The sequence below is a fragment of the Panthera leo genome, chromosome A3 (genome assembly GCF_018350215.1).
Source record: "Panthera leo isolate Ple1 chromosome A3, P.leo_Ple1_pat1.1, whole genome shotgun sequence".
NCBI lineage: Eukaryota > Metazoa > Chordata > Mammalia > Carnivora > Felidae > Panthera > Panthera leo.
The window spans coordinates 108383943-108406412 of NC_056681.1; the positions used below are offsets into that span (position 1 = coordinate 108383943).

The 22470-nt window shown below is 43.9% G+C and overlaps 1 protein-coding gene across 4 annotated transcripts in view; it reads left to right on the forward strand.

The window, feature by feature from the left end:
* DHX57 (DExH-box helicase 57) overlaps positions 1 to 22470 on the forward strand; it is a 55254-nt gene extending 32784 nt beyond the window's left edge. For all 4 annotated transcript variants that reach the window (XM_042933191.1, XM_042933194.1, XM_042933192.1 and 1 more), the window contains exons 14-24: positions 3254 to 3350; positions 4162 to 4335; positions 5165 to 5365; positions 6967 to 7243; positions 11615 to 11710; positions 11799 to 11882; positions 14979 to 15113; positions 16000 to 16074; positions 16763 to 16897; positions 19803 to 20003; positions 21838 to 22470. In XM_042933191.1, the coding sequence (XP_042789125.1) occupies positions 3254 to 3350; positions 4162 to 4335; positions 5165 to 5365; positions 6967 to 7243; positions 11615 to 11710; positions 11799 to 11882; positions 14979 to 15113; positions 16000 to 16074; positions 16763 to 16897; positions 19803 to 20003; positions 21838 to 21981 (1619 nt within the window). In that variant the 3' untranslated portion in view covers positions 21982 to 22470. The remainder of the gene's footprint in view (positions 1 to 3253; positions 3351 to 4161; positions 4336 to 5164; positions 5366 to 6966; positions 7244 to 11614; positions 11711 to 11798; positions 11883 to 14978; positions 15114 to 15999; positions 16075 to 16762; positions 16898 to 19802; positions 20004 to 21837) is intronic.

The window sequence follows — 22470 nt, forward strand, 5'->3', positions numbered from 1 at the left end:
ATCGCTTCTTCATTTGTGTGGGAGACGGCAAAAGGAAGGCGGCTCACTTAGATGATGGGTGCTGTGGGAGCGACCTCCCTTCCTGGAGCCGTCACCCCCACCCTCACTTTTTCACTGACAGTTGTATGTAAAGTTGCTTATTAGGCTTTTCAGGGGGGAGGATTTTACCTTTTACTTTTCGAGGTTCACCTGCAGCTTTCACTCAGCACTCTTTTGTTCCCGCCGGGCAAAAAGATGTTAACAACACAAAGTCCACAAGGAGGAAGTTTGAAAAGAAGGCCTGGGTGATCCACGTGTTAAACACCTAGCCCCAGGCTAAATGGGAGTCTGGTAATGAGTGTTTGATTCACATGAAGGTCACAGGGCAGGGGGGTTAAGAGAACAGACTCTCGAGTCTGATAAAGTCCTAGCTCTGCTACTCAGGAACTGTGTAGTCACAGGTAGAGAGCCCTTATCTTTACTATGCCTCAGTTTCCTTGTTTGTGAAATGAAGACATTATAATAAGTCCTCTGACATGAAGCTATTTTGAGGATTAAAAGAAACCATTGTATGGGGTCCCTGGCTCCTGTCTGGCTCAGTCAGTGGAGCACAGGACTCTTGATCTCAGGGCTGTGAGTTCAAGCCTCACACTGGGTGTAGAGGTTACTTAAAGATAAAATCTTAAAAAAAAAAAAAAAAAGAAAAAGAAAGGAAGAAAGAAAGAAACCATATGTAAAGCACTTGGCGCAGTGCCTGGCATGCAGTTAATGCCCATCGATACTCCGCCTAAAAACGATACCGTTGCGATGATAACGTATTTCGTCGTTATTATTCCTATGATCGTTGCTACTACTGTGACGCAGAGCAACGACTACTTTCCCCTTACTCGCCGTCGTCCTATCCCAATGGCCTTCTTAAGCTCACTTGGCAGTCCCTCATCCCCCAAATCTCGTAACTGAATCCGTCACATCATTCAGGTTTCTGCCAAACATTTTCTCTTCAGAGGAGTCTTCTCTGAACTCTTACTCTATCGTGATATCCAAAAGTGATTTTCATTTTCATCGTAGCACCACGCACTATCCAGAAGCATAGTTCTGCTTACTGACGGTCTCCTTCAGTAGCATGTAAACTGCTCAAGAATGTGGATTTATCAGGCACCACTGTGTTCCTCAGACCCTAGGGCAGTACCTGCAATATTTGCTGCCTGAATAGATGCAGCCATTGTTGGGTGATCATAAGTTGAACGACAGATCAAACACTTACCTCATGTGCTCGCTGCACAGCGCTTAAGAGAAATGGGAGTGGCTGTCCTCCACCGCTTAGACTTTAATCATTACGTGATATTTCCTGAAGAGACATATGAGCCACGCAAAAGGATTGAAGTACCTTGTGGTCATCTCGGGCGGGTAGTCCGTGTTTGCTAATGCATTATCACTGGTCTAAATATCTTGTTTCATCCCAAAGGAAAAGACTATTGTTGAAAAAAATCAGGTATAGTGGACAAAAGAACTGCTAGAAAATTACCTGAATTCAAAGCAGAGTAGATGTAGTGAGTGGGGGCGCTGACATATTTGTGAATGTTAAAGGGACACCTCTTCCCCGGCTCAGCGGGAAGAGCATACATCACTTCTGATTTCGGGGTCTTGAGTTTAAGCCCACATTGAGTATAGAGCTTACTTTAAAAAAAAAAAAAAAGATAACCACTGATACAAATGGCCAAGCTGTGAGGGCAGAGCACATCAGGAGGCACATAAAAATATGGACAGGAGCACCTGGGTGGCTTAGTCAGTCAAGTGTCTGACTCTTGATTTCGGTTCAGGTCATGATCCCAGGGTTGTGGGATCAAGCACTACATCGGGCTCTGCACTAAGCATGAAGCCTGCTTAAGATTCTCTGTCCTTCTCCCCTGCTTGTGCTTTCTCTGTCTCTTAAAGATAGATACAGATATAGATACAGATACAGATACAGATACAGATGATATAGATGTAGATATAGGGAGAGGGGAGGGAGAGGGGAGAGGGGAGAGGGGAGAGGGTCCCAGAAACCCAGGTTTGTGTCCAAGCCCCACTCTCATTAACTCTGTCGCCTGGCTGAGTTATTGAGTCACTTTAAAGGTACTAATAACCTTCTTAATGAGTGGCCATGAGGATCAAATGAGACAATGTATGTAAACATACTTTGTATACTATGAGGTGTTTGAAACTAACCCTCAAAGATGTCTTTTGCCCTCTTCGGAGTTCCATTTTCATAACTTAGTTTCCTTATTTACTTAGTAGAGCAAATAACTGTGATAAATAATAGGTCCTGAGTTCCTTGTGGGCAGATTTTTGGTTTATATTCCATTGTACCTAGCACAGAGCGGACATAGGCCCCCAATAAATATTTGTAGGATTAAAGGGAGGGGCTAGTGAAGATGGTGTCAATTTCCTCTTTGAAAAAGCTCAGAAGAAGGTGACTTGCTGAGTGGCCACTCTTGGCACAGAAATATTCTGTAATCGGTTATCACTGCTTATTTTCTTTAATTAAAATTTAAAAGCCCATAAAACCTTCAATAGGGCATGGCCAGTTAATGTGCTGCCTCTCTAACATCTATCTGAATTTAGATTATCAGGTTGACCAGCCAATTTTCTTTTCTTTTTCTCATTTCCAGTAAAATGTTTATGGGTTTTATTTACTAACAGAGAGAAGAGTCTTCCTGTCTTATAAGATTAGAAGGATAACTCTTCCTATAGAAACAGAATGTCAGTGCCCAGTGCACTAAAGAAGTATATTTAAAGAGCTTTGCTGATGAGAGGTGCCTGGATGGTTCAGTCAGTTAACTGGTTAACCGTCCAACTTCAGCTCAGGTCATGATCTCACAGTTTGTGAGTTCGAGCCCCACGTCAGGCTCTGTGCTGACAGCTCAGAGCCTGGAGCCTACTTCGGATTCTGTCTCCCTCATTCTCTGCCCCTCCCTTGCTCACATGCTGTCTCTCTCTGTCTCTCAAAACTGAATAAACGTTAAAAGAATTAAAAAGAGCTTTGCTAATGATTCTTATGGCCTAAAGTGTTATATTTTTCTACACTTCAGTTTTCCTCTTGTAGAAAGGTAAATCAGAAAATGGATAAAAACAGTGTCATCCATTTAAATCCTTGGGGACTTTTTAAAAAAAAAGAAAATTGATAGTGAGAAATCTCATATTATTACATTTTTTAAAGTTTAAAATAGCTCTATAATCCATATTAGTTTTTCCTTTTTTGCATCTGTCAGATCGATTCTTTTTATATACCCAGGGGCTATACTTGTATTTTTACCGGGACTAGCAGAAATCAAAATGCTATATGAACAGCTACAGTCCAATTCTCTTTTCAACAACAGACGCAGTAATCGGTAAGTTAATTGCTTTCTGTAGCCTTAACCATCTGCAGTTGTATTGTATGCAAAGATGAATAACCAGAATGGTCTGTGACAGTCATCACCCCCTTTAGACCATGGTGTCACTGCTCGAGAATATGTCTGTTTATGCCAGCTGGAAGTAGACAAACCTATTTGTTCCAGATAATCAATCATTCCCATTCCATTAAATAAAAATTTTTCTCTTCACTTAGCGTAGTGACTCAGCAAAATTGCATGTAATTTCAGTTGCCAGGTGGGGGGTGGGGAGGGATGGGAGAAGCCAGTGTAAGTAACAACAAAGAAATGTTACCATTTGAGAAAAAAATAATTTGCAACAGTTCCTTTTCCAGTAGCAAGACATGTGTGTTTATATCTAAAGCGACAGCTACTAAAGAGATAAACACTCCCAGGAATATAGGAATATCTTGGCTTAGCTCACATCACTACCTCTGCCTCTGGTTCTCTGGATATAAAGGTAGAGGAAAAATGATTCTCTCCTGGTTAGTGTGCGAGGCTTGTTACTTATAGAATATCAGCTATACAGTTCTCTTGATTACTTACTACTGAGTTACATTCCAATTTTTCCCAAGTCAGTGCAAGGTTTCTAGTTCATAGAGCTAAGTCAACATTTTGTAAGTCTCAGAAAGAACCTTCTCATTTAGAAGAGCTGGACCCTGAGGGCAGGTTCTAGAGAAGCTGCTGATACTTGGAGTTCTATTGTTAATTTTAATAGAAATTCACCCACCATTAATCCAGTTCCAGCCTTTTGTGCCAGAATATTAAATGTGCGTTTGTTTCCTTCCAGATGCGTGGTTCACCCACTTCATTCATCTTTATCCAGTGAAGAGCAGCAGGCTGTGTTTGTAAAACCCCCTGTGGGTGTAACTAAGATTATAATTTCTACCAACATTGCTGAGACATCCATAACCATTGATGATGTTGTCTATGTCATCGATTCTGGGAAAATGAAAGAAAAGAGGTATTCTCTTTTGGCAATGTGAGAGAGGGGCTAACGATGCATTAGAGTGCCACGGCTGTTAATGGCTGATGCTTTTGAGTTACAAGGGTTACTGTTTGGAAAAATATTTTATGGAAACCGCATATGGGTATATATGAGTGATTCTATACCAGGACCATAGTCTTAAAGTCAAACAGAGGTGGAAGGTTTAAGGCTTTCCCTTGGAAGTAATTAATTATTTTTCGTCTTTTTTCCATATGCTTTACATGTGCTTGAATGAAAAAGATGGAATGATATGGGAGGTGATGGGTGTGTTAATTAATTTGATTGTGGAAATCATTCCATAATGCATACATATATCAAAACCACTTTGTACACCTATGTCCAGTTTTTATTTGTCAAAATAAACCATGAAAAAGAATAAAGAGAGAAAAGGTTGGGGCACCTAGGTCGCTCAGTCGGTTAAGCATCCGGCTCTTGATTGTGGCTCAGATCATGATCTCACGGTTTGTGAGTTCAAGCCCCACGTCAGGCTCTGTGCTGACGGAGCCTGCTTGGGATTCTCTGTCTTTCCCTCTCTCTCTGCCCCTCCCCTGCTTGCTCTCTCTCTAAATAAGTAAAATAAACTTAAAAAAAGAGAAAAGGTTGCATAAAGGAACTATGTGTAGTAGCATTTTGATACCACTTAAAACAGCATGTGTGCTCCCTCCAGGGGCTGAACTATTCCCGGAACACACAGGACACTGTCCTTCCTTGGAAGTGAGGTAGTTCATTTGTTCTGTCCGTCCTAGGTCGGGTCTTACCCATGTTTTTATAAAAAACTCTTCTCTACATTTTCTTTTTCTTACAGATATGATGCCAGCAAAGGGATGGAAAGCCTAGAGGATACTTTTGTCTCTCAAGCCAATGCTCTGCAAAGAAAAGGTCGAGCGGGCCGTGTTGCCTCTGGGGTCTGCTTCCATTTATTTACCAGCCATCACTTCAATCACCAGCTCTTAAAGCAGCAGCTACCAGAAATACAAAGAGTGCCATTGGAACAGCTGTGTCTGAGGTACATCTTGATCTTTCTGTTCTGCTTCCAGAAGGTCTACATGTTTCTCACCCTAAGTTCCGTGGGTTTATTTTTCTTAGTAGAAGACATTTTGCCAAGAGTGGGCATGGATGAACTCATTCATTTGCAAAAAAGGAGCTGTTCACTGTTGCTTTTACCATTGGATTTAAATTTTTGCACACGAAGACCTCTTACATTGCAAACAATGGCCCTAAAATAGAGCTTAAGAATACATTTGGAAGTCAGGAAAGTGATCTAATTTATCAAGAAATTTCTGCTAGGGGCAATACCAATATTGAATCATCAAAGGTCAAAAGTCTACAGCCTCGTGATCAGAGCAAAGTGAACAAAAACAACTCGAAAACACCATTATTTAGCTGATAAACAAACAAGAACAAATATCATAAAAGAGGATTTAATGAATGAATGATCAAACTCAGTGTTACTGAAGCTAGGGAATGTTTGGTTCAACCTTCCTGAAAATGTGGTTGGTGTTATGTAAGAACTCAAACCATCCATGCCCTCTGACCCAGTCCCTATGAGGGAATATGCCCATGAAATAATAACCCAAAGCAAATTACTTATACAAAGATGTTATAGCTCTCCTCTTATCCAGCAGGTATATTTTGAAAGCCTTCCATTTGCCAGGGGTTGGGCTGAGCCCTAGAGCTACTGTAGGATTACAAGACCCAGGCCCTGCTTTTAAGTGTCCACAGTCAGGTCTTAAGAAGTTGAGCAGGCACATACCTTACTAAGGTAGTAATAGTGCAGATGAGGAGTGAAGGGACTTGAGAAAACTTTGGAAGTGGAATGACCCACGAGAGGGGACGAGAGAGGGGAAATGTAATATATGTGGCACATATGATTTAAAAACAACTCAGATATGCAGCAGTGGGGAAATAGGCAAATTATATAGGCCAACATGGTTCATCTTTTTTTCTTATCTTTTTTTTTTTTCATTTAAAGTCTAAGTAAGTGGATTACTGTCCATGCATGTCTTAAAGTGAAATATCTAGGGGGTTGAAGTGGGAGAAAGCTAGGTACCAAATGCATATACATTAGTAAAAATTAGTAAAAAATTAGTAAAAATAAACAACTATGTTCCTAGGTTGACAGCTTAAAAAGGAATTATAAGTGAAATAAATAAATTTTGTATATATGTATATTTTTTCTTCTGAAAACTGCTTCAATTCATAATTTAAAAGAGTAGCTCTTCAAGGCAAGACACATTGCAGATTAAGCTTATCAGCAGTTACGGTACAATTTCAGATGTGGGAAAGAGTAAATGGATCATTTGACTTGTTTCATAATTTGAACCCATATTTGATAGAGAGAAGCATTTTGAAAGTTTATAGACAGAATTTTATCCTGAATCCCCATAAGTTTCAGGGTAGGATTTGAAAGTGTTTCTATAATTTATTGCTAGAACTAGAAGACATAAGAGTTTTTTTTTTTAATGTATTTCACCTAGCATGGTCTAGCTTATGAAAGCATGTGCCTTGGAAGTTGGCAACTATTTTCGTTCAAGAAAGAAGCTTGTTCCTCTGTGTCATCTCTCCAGAAATAAAATGGACGCATTATGTTTTTTTTTCTTTTTGTAGAATTAAAATTTTAGAGATGTTTAGCACTCACAGTCTCCAGTCTGTTTTCTCTCGGCTCATTGAGCCGCCGCACCCAGATTCTCTCCGTGCCTCAAAAATACGATTACGAGACTTAGGAGCGTTAACTCCAGATGAAAAGCTGACCCCTCTAGGGTATCACCTGGCCTCCCTGCCGGTGGACGTGAGAATCGGCAAACTGATGCTGTTTGGGTCTATCTTCCGCTGCTTGGATCCTGCCCTCACCATTGCCGCCAGCTTGGCTTTTAAGTCTCCTTTTGTAAGTAAACAACATTCACTGAAACTGGAGTCCATAGGTCTCTAAGGGGACCATGGGGGCTTCAGGGTTATGTGATCCTCCTAACATGTTTTCTTGTGAGGGTGATATATGGGAATTCTTCAGGTCACAATGTCTAACTTTTGTCTGATCCTCAAAGAAATCCATGCCCCAAGTAAAGATTAAGAACTGAAGATCCAACTTACTGAAGTAACATAAATGTGCTTTTTATGGTATCCACTATCCTTGCTCATTAAAGAAAAATCAGAATGGGGCGCCTGGGTGGCTCAGTCAGTTAAGCGTCTGACTTCGGCTCAGGTCATGATCTCATGGTTCATGGGTTTGAGCCCCACGTCAGGTTCTGTGCAGACAGCTCAGAGCCTGGAGCCTGCTTCGGATTCTGTGTCTCCCTCTCTCTCTGCCCCTCCCCCACTTGCACTGTGTCTCGCTTTCTCAGAAAATAAACATTTTTTAAAAATTAAAAAAAAAAAAAAAAAGAAAGAAAAATCAGAAAATGCAAGCAAGCGAAAGGTGCCCCTGCATAAAATACACTGGATCCCTGTTTTTGTTTGTTTGTTTGTTTGTTTGTTTGTTTGTAGACAGAGTATGAGCAGGTAGGGACAGAGAGAGAGGGAGAGAGAGAATCTCAAGCAGGCTCCGCGCTGTCAGTGTAGAGCCCAACAGGGGGCTCAAACCCACAAATTACGAGGTCACCACCTGAGCCGAAACTGAGTCAGATGCTTAGTTGACTGACCCAGGCTCCCCAGATCACTTTTTTAAAACAGCATTATTGAGGGGCGCCTGGGTGGCTTGGTTGGTTAAGCGTCCGACTTCGGCTCAGGTCATGATCTCACGGTCCGTGAGTTCGAGCCCCGTGTCGGGCTCTGTGCTGACAGCTCAGAGCCTGGAGCCTGTTTCAGATTCTGTGTCTCCCTCTCTCTCTGCTCCTCCCCCGTTCATGCTCTGTCTCTCTCTGTCTCAAAAATAAATAAAGGTTAAAAAAATTTAAAAAAATAAATAAATAAAACAGCATTATTGAAATATAATTCGCCCATTTAAGTTGTACATTCAGAAGTTTTTAATATTATGCAGTCCTCGCCATCGTCAGTTTTAGAACATTTTTAGTACCTCATAAAGAAACCCCTCAGCAGTCACTCCCTCTTTCCCCTCAAAACCCTCATCCACTGCAGCCCTAGGCACCCACCAGTTTGCTTTCTGCCTTCACAGATGGACCTCCTCTAGACATTTCGTATTAGTAAAATAATATAATGTATGTTCTTTTGTGATTGGCTTCTTCACTTAGCATAATGCTTTTAAGGTACATCTATGTTATAGCATGAATCAGTCTTCATTCCTTTACCAAACAATACTCCTGTGAATGGACATACCTCATTTTATCTGTCTAGCACTGATGGACACTTGGGATTGTTTCCACCTTTGCCTGTAAACATTCATGTACACATTTTTATGTAGAGATATGTTTTCATTTGTCTTGGGTATTCAGAGGACAGTTACTTGATCAAATATGGTAACTCTTCGAGGAACTTCCAGACTCTTTTTCCAGAGTAGCTGCATATTACATTCCACCAGCATTTTATCAAGGTTGCAATTTTTCCACATCTTCACCAACAGTTGTTATTATCTAACATTTTTATTATAATCATCCTAGGGGGGTGTGAATTTGTGGTTTTGATTTGTATTTCCCCAATAGCTAATGATAGAGAACATTTTTTCATTTGCTTATTTGCCATTTGTATATCTTCTTTCAAGAAATGTCTGTGTAGATCCTTTGCCCATTTTTTGTTGTTGTTGTTGTTGTTGTTGTTGTTTTTTAACGTTTATTTATTTTTGAGACAGGGAGAGACAGAGCATGAACGGGGGAGGGTCAGAGAGAGAGGGAGACACAGAATCCGAAACAGGCTCCAGGCTCTGAGCTGTCAGCACAGAACCTGACGCGGGGCTCGAACTCACGGACCGCGAGTTCATGACCTAAGCCAAAGTCGGATGCTTAACCGACTGAGCCACCCAGGCACCCCCTTTTGCCCATTTTTAAATTGCGTTATTCATCTTTTTATTACTGATTCATAAGAGTTCTTTATACATTTTGGATACAGGTCTCTTATCAGACATATGATCTACAAATATTTTCTCCCATTCTGTGGGTTACCTTTCTTACTTTCTTGATATGTCCTTTGAAACCCAAAAGTTTTTAACTTTGATGAAGTCCAATTTATCCAGTTTTTTGTTCCTCAAGCTTCCACTGCCATAGTTAAAGAATCCATTGCCAAAATGGCTGAAGGGGAACGGAAGTTACTGGCTTCCACTTACAGAATGAGTAAGTCATGGGAATAAAAGGCAGGGCATAAGGAATATAGTCAATGACATTGTAATAGCATTGTCTAGTGACAGATGGTAGGTATACTTGTAGTGAGCATAGCATAATGTATATCGATTATTGACTTGTCAAATCACTGTGTTGTATACCTGAAACTAATGTAGCATTGTGTCAACTACACTAAAAAAAAAAAAAAAAAAAAAATCCATTTCCAGATCCAAAGTCATGAAGATTTATCCCATTTATCCCTACATTTTTTTCTAAGAGTATTATAGTTTTAGCTCTTACATTATAGTCTTTGGTCTATTTTTTTTTTTAAGTGTTTATTTATTTTTGAGAGAAAGACAGAGTGCAAGTGAGAGAAGGGCAGAGAGAGAGAGAGAGAGAGAGAGAGCGCGGGGGAGGGAAACACAGAATCTGAAACAGGCTCCAGGCTCCAAGCTGTCAGCACAGAGTTCATTGCGGGGCTCGAACTTATGAAGCATGCAATCATTACCTGAGCCAAAGTTGGACGCTTAACCGACTAGGCCACCCAGGCGCCCTGGTCTTTGGTCAATTTTGAGTTAATTTTGTATACGGCATGAGGTAAGAGCCCAACTTCATTCTTTTGCATATGACTGTACAGTTGTCCCAGTTCCATTTGTTGAAAAAGACTATTCTTTCACCATTGAATGGTCTTGGCATTCTTGTCAAAAATCAGTTGACCACTGGGGCGCACTTGACTGATTCGGGAGAGTGTGTGACTCTCGATCTCACGGTCATGAATTCGAGCCCCGTGTTGGGTGTAGAGATTACTAAAAATAAATAATTAATTAATTAGTTAGTTGACCATAAATATATGGGTTTATTTCTGGACTGTCAATTCTATTCCATTGAGTAGAATGTCTGTCCTTATGCCGGTACCACACTATCTTGATTATTCTAGTTTTATAGTGTGTTTTGAAATTTAAAAATGTGAGTCTTCCAGCCTTGTTCTTTTTATCATTTTGGTAGGAATTTTTACACCTATATTCATAGGAGGTATTAGTCTATAGGAAAAAAGACATTAGTTATGGGTATGGAAGTAGGGGAGACTCAAGCATAAAAGATGAGTGAATAAGAAATTGTAAAATAAAGATACCACAGAGTTAACAATTTTTTTTTAAGTTTGTTTTGAGAGAGAGACAGAGCACACACAGGCAGAACAGAGAGAGAGAGAGAGAGAGAGAGAGAGAATCCCAAGCAGGCTCCGCATGGGGCTCAATCTCATGAACCGTGAGATCATGACCTGAGATGAAATCAACAGTCGGATGTTTAAGTGACTGAGCCACCCAGGCGCCCCAAAACGAACAGAATGTTAGAGTTTAGATCTGGCTTTTAGAATGAGTGGCTCTTTGATGACATGACGACATCTTGGCACAAGGAACTAAAAGACCCGCCAGAGCTTGGTTTGCATGGGCAGAGAGACTCAAGGGCAATAGGACTATTAGCTTGCCAGTTACCACCACACTTGCCTTTAATCAGCCACTCACTGTCTACTTTGTGATCCGCACAAAACACTTCCCAAGGCACCTGGCTTCAGCCATGGGAAAGTGCCATTAGAAACCTCAGGTAGGGGCGCCTGGGTGGCTCAGTCAGGAAAAGCATGCAACTTCTGATCTAGGGGTTGTAAATTTGAGTCCTCTGTTGGGTGTAGAGATTATTTGAAAATAAAATCTTGAGCCGCCTGGGTGGCTCAGTCAGTTAAGCATCCAACACTTGGTTTCCGCTCAGGTCATGATCTCATGGTTGGTAAGACTGAGCCCCGCATCAGGCTCTGTGCTGACAGTGCAGAGCCTGCTTGGGATTCTCTCTCTCTCCCTCTCTCTCTGCCCCTCACTCCCTTGTATGTGCTTTCTCTCTCTCTCTCTCTCTCTCTCTCTCTCCCTCTCTCTCTCTCTCTCACAGAATAAATAAATAAACAAAAAAATAAAATAAAAGGCAGTGATTATTTAAAAAAGAAAAATAGAAAAGAAACCTCAGGTAAAATGTGCCCTTCAAACCTGGTTTTCCTCATTTAGGTGTCTCCCTGGGATAAAAAAGAGGAAGCTAACCAGAAAAAGCTAGAATTTGCATTTGCCAACAGTGATTATCTGGCCCTTCTGCGAGCATATAAAGTAAGTATCTAACCTCATAGCTGAGGTATATTACCACAATTGGCAGCAAAGACAGAGTAAGTTCACTTATATTTTCTTCAAAACTTAGGGATGGCAGCTAAGTACGAAAGAAGGCATGCGTGCAAGTTACAATTACTGCAGACAGAACTTCCTGTCCGGAAGAGTTCTTCAGGTGAGTTGTTTCTGTGGCAGTTTGTTTGTGTTCGTTTTATTGCAGGGGCACACCAGAGGGTGTTGTAGCTTTGTCTTATTTGTCCTCCCTTGACATTGAAAGTGTTATTTCTGGAATACGCTTGGCTTTAGCAGCTGTGTAAAACACACTCCTATTTCACATCCTCTCACATGAGGCCTTCTGTGCTGAACCATCCAACTGACCCATTTTACTTCTTTTCAGTGAATTTGTGTTTACTTACGTGGAGGATAGAATATAGGCACTCTGCAGATCACTGCTTACTGGAAGTTAGCTTTTTCAGTGACTATACCAGGCTTTCTTTCTTTCTTTCTTTTTTTTTAAATGTTTATTTATTTTTGAGAGAGAGAGGGAGAGGATTTGAAGTAGGCTCTGCACTGTCAGCAGGCTCCAACTCATGAACCGCAAGATCATGACCCGAGCCAGTCAGACTCTTAACCGACTGAGCCACCCAGGAGCCCTTATACCAGGCATTCTTAACCTGTGTCCATAAACCCCTGAAATTGTACACAAAAGTATATGCTTGTACATATGTGCTTTATTCTGGAGACAGGGACCATAGCTTTCATGATGTTCTCAAAGTGGACAGTGAGCATCCCAAACTCTTCACCTTCTCCTCAAAACCAGACAACGAATACTGAACTGGATTTTAATTTTTCTTATGACCGTCAGAGGCTACGATGTCAATAACGAGTGCACAAGAAAGAGAAAGTTTATTATCTTGTAATAGTAGAGAGGGTTCTGTCTTCTGTTGTGAGGGTGTTGTAGGCCCCTTTCCAAAGTGGTCTGCGAAGCCAGACTAATGCTGGTACACATCTTTGCAAAGCATCTGTTTTACTCAAAGATTTTGAGGCTGGGAAGGGGAAGGACTTTTTTGTTGTTGTTGTTAAGTTAGCTAACATACAGTATAGTCTTGGCTTCAGGAGTAGAATCCCATGATTCATCACTTACATCCAACACCCAGTGCTCGTCCCAACAAGTGCCCTCCTCAATGCCCATCACCCATCTTCCTCCGCCTCCCCGACCCCCCACCCCTATCAACCCTCAGTCTGTTCTCTGTATTTAAGAGTCTCTTATGGTTTGCCTCCCTCTCTGTTTGTATCTTATTTTTCCTTCAAGGGGAAGGAGTTTATTTTCATATTAAAAGACGTCTTGGAGTAGAACACAAAATTTATGTCCTTAGTACTTACCACTGCCTGGATATTTATCTCTCTACCCCACAAGCTCCGTCAGAGCAGAGACCTTACCGTATTCCCAGCGCCAGAACTTTGCTTAACACATAGCTGGCACCCAGTAAAGATTCACTGAAGAAATGCGTGAGTGAGTGAATTTGGTTATTTACAATGAAGTAAGAGACCTCAGGAGCATCCCACTGTTTGCCTTCATTCTCTGCTTGGAGGTGAGGCATCAGGAGAGGAGAAAAGCTCTAGATACATTCTAAGTTCATCAAAAGCAGTCATTGTCAATCACAATAGATTCATAAAGTAAATAAGTAAACACACTCAGGCTCACCCCAGGCCAGTTACACCTGGATCTCTGTGGGTAGAGCCTAAGCATCTGTTGATGTCTGTTGGGCACCCCAGGTGATAGTATGCAGCTGGCGTTGAGAACCACTGGTCTGAAGGGTGTGTTATATGTGAGGTGCAGTAATAGATCTTTCCTCAAGTCATTAACATTTAAGTGTAAAGCGATACTTCTTTTAAATTACACCTCTTACTGGGCGCCTGGGTGGCTCAGTCGGTTAAGCGTCCGACTTCGGCTCAGGTCATGGTCTCATAGTTTGTGAGTTCGAGCCCCACATCCGGCTCTGTGCTGACAGCCCAGGGCCTGGAGCCTGGTTCGGATTCTGCATCTCCTTCCTTCTCTACCCCTCACCCACTCACTCTCTCTCTCCCTCTCTCTCAAAAATAAACATTAAAAAAAATGACATTTCTTACGAAATTTATTTATTCATTTTCTTCAGGATGCCCATCAGAGTTCCCTCTTCTCACTAAAGACATTAAGATTAAGACTGTCAAAAAAGGGGGGGGAGGGTGGGGTGCCTGGGTGGCTCAGTCAGTTGAGCGTCCGATTTAGGCTCAGGTCATGATCTTACGGTTCATGAGTTAGAGCCCCACATCAGGCTGTATGCTGACAGCTCAGAGCCTGGAGCCTGCTTCGGATTCCTTGTATCCCTCTCTGCCCCTCCCCCACTCATGCTCTGTCTCTCGTTCAAAAACACACATTAAAAAAAAAGATTAGCAATTAAAACCTTGTCATGATAGAGAAGTCCTAGCTCTATTTTGCCATATTATCCATGCGTACTTGAGATATTCCAAGAAAATACTTGAACTGTCATCAGGAGACAAGATAGTGCTTAGCTCTCAGTTCCTTTGACGGTTCTAACCTCTTCCCCATCATCTGATACATAGCCTATGCTTAAACAGAAGCCAGAAGAAAAAGAGGTCTGTTCTTTTCTTTCTCACACTTGTGCTCAGTTACACAGGGGGACATCTAAATCTAAACCACTTAATAATATCCTCATTCCTAGGAAGAGATGTGAGCCAGAGACATCACAAGGTAATAGAAAGTAAGTTCTATTACTTACTTTCTAAGTAAGCTGGGTGAGTGAGCTGGGTGTCCTGCACACATTGAGAGAGCACACTCTAGGCTCCGGTAAGGAACTATGAGGATCTGAGCAGAAATGCAAGTTGGAAAAAGCAGATGATGTCACGGCACCTTGAGCTGGGGTCAAAGTAAACTACAAACAAAGTAAACTACATTTTTTGCTGTCCTGAGAATTTCCAGGAAGTCAGACCTACCCCAGATCCAATGAATGTGTTTTTTTAAATGTGACTAAGTCAAATAAATGATCCTTGGGTTTTATGAAGTTGGTGAATGTCTGTGTAACTCTTTTCACTCTCTCTGCCAATTTGCCTAAGTGAAAACTGCCCTTCTGGAAATGACCAGACAAGATAATCTTCGTACCTATTTGGTGAACCCAGATGAGCCTCACTACTAGCCACTGAAGCAAAGACCCTGCACTTACCTTTGATTTGCTGATGCCTGTGCTTGAATATTTTTTCCCACTTCTTTCAGGAAATGGCCAGCCTCAAACGACAATTCACTGAACTGTTATCAGACATCGGCTTTGTAAAGGAGGGACTCAGAGCAAGGGAAATTGAGAAAAGGGCCCAAGCAGGAGACGGTATCTTGGATGCCACAGGCGAAGAGGTAAAGAATGTGTAGTTAGTGCTGTTATTTCTCTTTAATCAGCACAGGAACATTGGTAGGTCTTCTTCATTTAAGCACTAGGAGCAGTGGGCTTAGTGACATTCTTGATTTTCTTTCCACAATAAGTGTCAGGTAAACACTCCAAAAAACAAAAGGGTTTTTTTTTGTTGTTAATTGTTGCTATTTTTTTAACATGTTTTCTAATTTATTTTTGAGGGAGAGAGCGAGAGCAAGGGAGGGGTGGGGGGAGAGGGGGGACAGAGGATCTGAAGCGAGCTCCATACTGACAGCAGTGAGCCTGATGCTAGGCTCGAACCCACAAACCTGAGCCGAAGTCGGACACTCAACCGACTGGGCCACCCAGGGCTCCTGTTGCTACTATTTTTGTTTTTAAATTTTCATGCTGGTTCTTGATAAGCCCATAAGAGGTGAAACATGTTTCAGTAATGTCTTCTTAAATCACACCAGCCTTTTTCCAACCAAGGATAGTTTTTTCTGTGACCACAGGAAGAACACTTCTTCAAGATGAACCTATGCCCCGCGGTTCTCAGTGCAGTTAGTACTTTCTGCAGATTATGACCATCTCCTGAACCAGAGTCTGTCTCCACGGATCCTTAGGAGCACTGGCTTTGTAATTGCTTTGCAGAGACCCAGAGTTAACTGTGGGCTTCTTGGAGTGGGCCCTATATGCATATGGTTTTTTACTTTACCTTGTTTTTCACTTAGAAAGGAAGAGTTTTTCCAGCACAAGGATAGAAATGAGGTATTTTTGTTTTGTTTTGTTTTGTTTTAAGATAGAAAGCAAGTGAAATGTGATGATAAGTTCCAGGGTACAAACAGAAGTGGCCACATTACTTATAAGATCAATGCTGTCTTTCCCTCCTAGGCAAACTCAAATGCTGAGAACCCCAAGCTGATATCAGCAATGCTGTGTGCTGCTCTTTATCCAAATGTAGTGCAGGTAACAAAACATTTTTCCTGGGTCCTCCCACTTCTTTGATTCGTAGCCAAGGGACTTAAGTTAAGACATACACATTAATCACCTTAAAGAGATACACACACACACACACACACACACACACACACACACACACACACACACACAAAGAGCCTTTTAAACTTTGTATACATTTCCAGTGCTTCAGTTATCCAAATTTGTTAAGATAACATTGTTCAAGAACACATTTATTGTATAAAATGAGGTGCTTGTTTTGAATCCTTCTGACATACTAGAAATTTAAATGGACATAAGTGTTATCCTGTCGGGCAACGTGTACATAACTAGCCTTTTATGTTAGGTAGAAACTTGATTCTACTACAGTTTTCCTTACGGTCTCTACTCTGCACTACGGTTAGGTAGGAACAAAATCAAACAAGTCAGTGCTTTGCCATGGGACCACTTGTGGCCAGCTTTCTGGAAAACCCTACCTGTATGTGCTGTCGGACTTTTACCTGAGTTTTAATTATCCAGCCCTTGTCAAACTTAGAAAGACTGAATTTGTGACAGTACTAAATTGTTTTTCATTTAACGTTTTGTTAAATGCTCAGTTGACATCTGCAATGAACGTCTGACACATTGTCTGCTAGTTTTTCAATGGAAATATACATATGTCATATATATGTATTTTTTGTGAATACCTGTTGTTTAGGTGAAAAGCCCAGAAGGGAAATTTCACAAGACCAGTACCGGAGCTGTCAGAATGCAACCAAAATCAGAGGAGCTGAAGTTTGTCACCAAGAACGATGGATATGTGCACATTCACCCTTCCTCGGTGAACTATCAGGTCGGAATGGCGGGTCCACTCACATTTGCATAGGGGAGGTCTCAGGGGAGCAACACAGCCCCTTCTAGTCAGCAGACCTCATCCCGTCACCTGCTGTCCCCAGCAGCACCACTGACTTGGGGAAGGTCGAGAAAGCGTGAACAGACTGGAAATTGGACTGTGTTTGGAAAGACTATTTCCATTTGACGAAAATTCTACTGGATACAAAAAAAAAAACCGCTCAAGCCTGCTTTCAAGCATAAGCTTGCATCTTTGCGGCGGTGACTTAGGCAGTCAGGATCTAATCGCATCCCTAAATCCGCGCCTGACCAGGGAGGGAGTGACGGGCGCTTGCTGCTGGCGCTCCCTCACTTCGCACCCCCTCCTGCCTGCTGCCAACACCCTGTCCCAGCCCCAGAAGTGACGTGTGACCTCCTCGGGGTCCACCCCCTCCCTGGTCCTCCTCCCCCTTGACTCTAGTGTAGTATTTGACCCTGCTAACCTCCCATCCTCTTGAAACCATCTTTGATGTGTTTTTGCTCCTGAAATACCACTTTCTTCTCTCTCTCCGATCACCGCCCGATACGCCTTTTGCTGGTTTCTCTCCTTTGCTCTGAAATGGCGCTCTGTCCCTCGTCCTCATTGTCTCACTGCGGAGCACTTACTCTTCCCGAACCCACAGAGCGTGACACCGCGGTTCCAAACTGCCACCTGGAGCTGTCACAGAGCCCCCAGCTTGCTCTCCCTGTGCCTGGGCTTGTCCTGAGCCCTCCTCCTGGCAGCCCCAGCCGGACGCCTGCCAGTCAGCTCAGGCTCCTTGTCTCCCACTTCTCTCCTCTCTCCTCTCTCGCCTGTCCTGGCAAACAGCACCTTCCCAGCCGGAGGCCCCCGCGCACGGAGACCCTGCCACTCTTCGCCTCGCTCCAGTCCATCTGGGCGCCGGGCAGCAGTTCTGCCTGTCGACGCTCCCAGATGTGCCTGCGTGTCCTCTCCCCACCGCCCTGCCTCAGTTCAAAGCCCACCATCCGCCTCTTGCCTGGAGTGCTGTAACGATCTGACTTCTGGTCCTTTCTCTCCGACCTTTTACAGTACTGCTGCCACAATTAACTTTACAAAACCTCCGTTTGGTCATATCATCCCCTTGCTTAAAACTCTTCATATATGGAGGCTCCCACACACTCTCATCTGACCCTTCACACCTGCCCCTCTTTACCATGTCCCTTGTCACTCCTCCCTCCGTCACTCTGTGTGCCATGACGTACAACGCACTCCCTCGGAGTCTGGGATGATAGTCCCATTCCCAGCAGGCTCCTACCTGTCCTTGGAGCTTCCATTAAAAACCACCTCCCCGGGGTCCCGCCCCCTCGAAGTTGCTCCTCTGTCCCACCAGCACGAGGTGTGCATTTTGTCCACTGTTGCGCTTATCCCATTATTTTACGGTTTGTGGTAAGTCTTCATGGAATTGTGAAATTCCTAAAGACAGGACGTGTATTCATTTCTATGTCCTCATTGGCTAGCCTGGCACCTGGCCCAAAGCAGATGCTCAGTAAAGCTCTGGGGGGGGGGGGGTGGAGGGACAGGGGATGGGGGAAGAGAGTTTGAAGTGTTCGGGCTGCTCGGCCCCCTGGAACTACTGAGTAACGTGTCAGCAAAGCATGAAAAGTATCTCCGAGAGCCCAGAAGAATTGGAGGACCCGGAGGTCCTCTGGCTGTCAGCTGCATACATACCTAGGGGCCAGAGGAGACTGAGTTAGGGCCACCCCTCTTCTGAGTTCATCATGACATTCATGCAGTGCATCCTTTGGTACCTACCAGTGCCTTCTCTTTTCCAGGCCCTGTTGTGGGCAGGTGAACTAGACAGACTGGGTCTCTGCCCTCGGGGAGCTTATGCTCTGCTGAGGAAGACAGGCAAGAAACAAGTCATCTCATCTTAGTAACAAATGCTATCAAGAGAAATAGAACAATAGAAATTGTGAGGCGCCTGGGTGGCTCAGTCGGTTAAGCGACCGACTTTGGCTCAGGTCATGATCTCACGGTTCGTGAGTTTGAGCCCCGCATCGGGCTCTGCTGACAGCTCAGAGCCTGGAGCCTGCTTCTGATTCTGTGTCTCTCTCTCTCTCTGCACCTCCCCTGCTCGTGCCCTGTCTCTCTCTGTCTCTCAAAACATAAATAAATGTTAAAAAAAGAATTAAAAAAGAGAAATAGGACAGAGTAAGAGATTTTAAGAGTGATAGGGGAGGGGCCATTCTGCCCAGAGTGGTCAGGGAAGAACATTCCAGCAGGGGAAATCAGTGCAAGAGCAGCACGTGTTTTAAGACAAGCAGGCACAGTTCAGGTTGTGTGGGACCTTGTAGGCTATGGTACGGATTTGGGATTTTATTCTTGGGAAGTCACTGGAGGGTGTCGTTTTTGAAAGATTATGGTGGCTGCCGGGTGGGAAAGAGACCGTGAAGATGCGAAGCAGAAACCCAGCGAGCACTTAGAAAGCCCTGGCAGTGGGCTGTGCGAGTTGATGATGGTTTGAGCCGTACCGGTGGTGAGAATATGTCGTTTCATTATGTATTTTGAAAAGCGACAGGACTTAGTGACCATTTCAATGGAGTGAGGGGAAAGAGCAGTCGAAGGCTTCTCAGTCTGGGATGTGAACAGCCGAGGAGGGGTACATCATTTACTGAGCTGGAGGGGATGCTGCTGGAAAGGAGTGGGAAAATCAAGAATTCCTTTTGAACCTAAGTCTGAGATGCTCGTTAGACGTCCAGAGGGAGACGTCAAGAGGGCAGTCGCTGTACAAGTCCGGCCTCGGGGGGAAGGTTCGGGCCGGAGACAATCTGGGGAGCCCCAGATGGCCAGGCGGTGCTTACATCTGTGGAATGGGTGGGGTTCCCCTTCGGTTGCCGCTGTCCACATCTGAGGTTTTCTGTTCCAGGTCAGACACTTTGACAGCCCCTACCTGGTGTACCACGAAAAGATCAGAACCAGTCGGGTGTTCATCCGAGACTGCAGCATGGTGTCCGTGTACCCGCTGGTCTTGTTCGGGGGAGGCCAGGTGAGCGTGCAGCTTCAGAGAGGAGCGTTTGTCGTGTCCCTGGATGACGGCTGGATCCGTTTCGCGGCTGCCTCCCATCAGGTAAGGCCTGGCGGGCCTGTCTAGGAGGCACGGGCCCCGAGGGGCTTCGAGGAGAAGACGGGTTCCTGCAGGGAGCGAGGGAGGACGGCAGAGCTGGCAAAGAACGAATGAGGAGAGGGTAGCGGGCCACGGACGGAGGCCAGGCCCGGAGCCTCAGTGAGAGACCAGGAAGGCACTGGGAGGGGAGCCCAGGACGGGCTGGCGTGGGAGGCTCAGGACAGAAGCTGCAGGCGAGACGTTGGACCTTCCTAACTGTTCAACAGATAACACATGTTCTCCAAAGAAAAGTCCCAAAATACACAGACGAGCAAAAATAAATAAAAATCACCCTGATTCCACCACTGCCATAAAAAAAAAAAGATAATGGGTCTGAATTGTTTATTGTCAGGTCTCACGTGTTCACTACTGGAGTGTCTGCAGAGACACTGGAGGCAGAGTATACGCTTAGGAAATAAAAATTCATTTTGACATTTGCATCGGGTAGAGGTCTTAGACGGCAAGAAGCAGAAACACCAACTCAAACGTTAAAGAGAATTTATTGGCACATTGAACTGTAACATCTAAAGCAGCACAGTCCAATAAAAATACATGAGCCACATGTGTAATTTCAATTTTTCTAGTAGCCACATTTGAAAAACACAAATAGGCGCAGTTCATCTTAATTTTATGTAGCCTAACACATCTAAAAAGTTTTCATGTCATCGTGTCATCGTATAAGGGCGCACTGAGATACTCCTCTTCATGCGACATCTTCACAATCTGGAGTGTGCACACTCACCGCACATCTCAGTTCAAAGTGGCCCTTAGATGAGCCACATGTGACGAGTGGCCGTCGTGTTGCCCAGTACAGTTTCCGGAAGGCCAGGCAGCTGGGTGACGAGAGGCTGGCTGACCTTGTGAGGGCAGGATGGCTGCGGCCCCCGGCCTCACGTCTGTTGCAGCATAGTGTCCGGAAGGGGAGACCAGAAACCTCCTCTCTTAAACCAACTGTTGTGGCCAAACGAGTGTCATAAACTGTAAGGCCCGGGTCACCTGAGCCATTCACTCTGGCAAAGCCCACGGCACGAGCCCGTTCGAGTTCCGTCTGGGCGCAAACTGCACGGTGGCCAGACGACGGGGGAGGGGCAAAGCATGTCGGGAAGACCTCTCCAGTGCCTGCTCCAACAGCAGCACGAGCAAAATGCCATAAAGAATGTGGAGCTATTAGCCCCAGCAAAGCATAGAATGTATCCTAAAGCTAGAGACTTTTTCTCTTAGTATCTCCCATTTTTAATTTTCCATTTTCCTGCTTCTCCTCTTGGAACAAATTATAAAAGGTGACCAGGCTTTAATATGGAGAACACTACATAAAAGCCATCCTTTCAGATTTAATCTTTTCTTGAAAGGAGATGTGGACATTGAGTGAACATTCCTATAGCTGCATCAAGAAATTAAAACTTTTAAAAAAATTTTTATTTTTGAGAGCAACAGAGACAGAGCATGAGTGGGGGAGGGGCAGAGAGAGAGGGAGACATAGAATCGGAAGCAGGCTCCAGGCTTAGAGCTGCAGCTGTCAGCACAGAGCCTGACGCGGGGCTCGAACTCACGGACTGTGAGATCATGACCTGAGCCGGAGTCAGACGCTTAACCGACTGAGCCACCCAGGCGCCTCCATCAAGAAATTTTAGAAGCGCTTTTAGAATAAATTGTGTTAGTTTCTCCTCCCCCCACCACGTGGAGGTAAAATTAATAGCAGCAATCTAGAATAATGATAATCATCACTGGGATGTTTCCTGTAATAACCTTTCCTCCCCCGTTGACCCAAGCGCTGCTTACGCTGCAACTTTCATTTTAGGTGGCCGAATTAGTAAAGGAACTTCGTTGTGAACTTGACCAGCTCCTCCAGGATAAGATAAAAAACCCGAGCACAGATCTGTGTACGTGTCCTCGAGGATCCCGGATCATCAGCATGATTGTGAAACTTGTCACCACACAATAAAGACCTGCCTCGGGAGAGCGCCTGCCCCGCCCCTTGTGCTCCCCTGGGAAATAACGGCAGCACCTCTACCTCCAGCCAAGCCCTGAGGCGCCGAGCACGAGGGAAGCCTCCCAGACCCCCAGACCGGGCAGGGGCGCTCCCAGCACAATTTGGAGTGTCGGTGTGAGGCGGTCGAAAAACCAGCTTTGCCTGTCTTTTTCTCTGGGACTGTCCTGGAATGAAGGAAATTCACCCAGTAACACAAAAGTGAATGTTTAATACAATTCTGTTTTATTCTATGTATTTTTTTTTCTCCTGCTTTTTACTAGGGTGAGGGAGGAGCATGAGGAGAAATACTGAATGTTTTTTCTATCATAACGGCTCATCTGAAAGAAGTTGGAACAGAAAAAGGACAAAAAAAAAATCATGTGAGCAAGAAAAATTAAAATTTCATTTTAGGCTCTTGGCTACAAAGCAAACTTGACTTGTGACGGATTTTTACTTTTACTC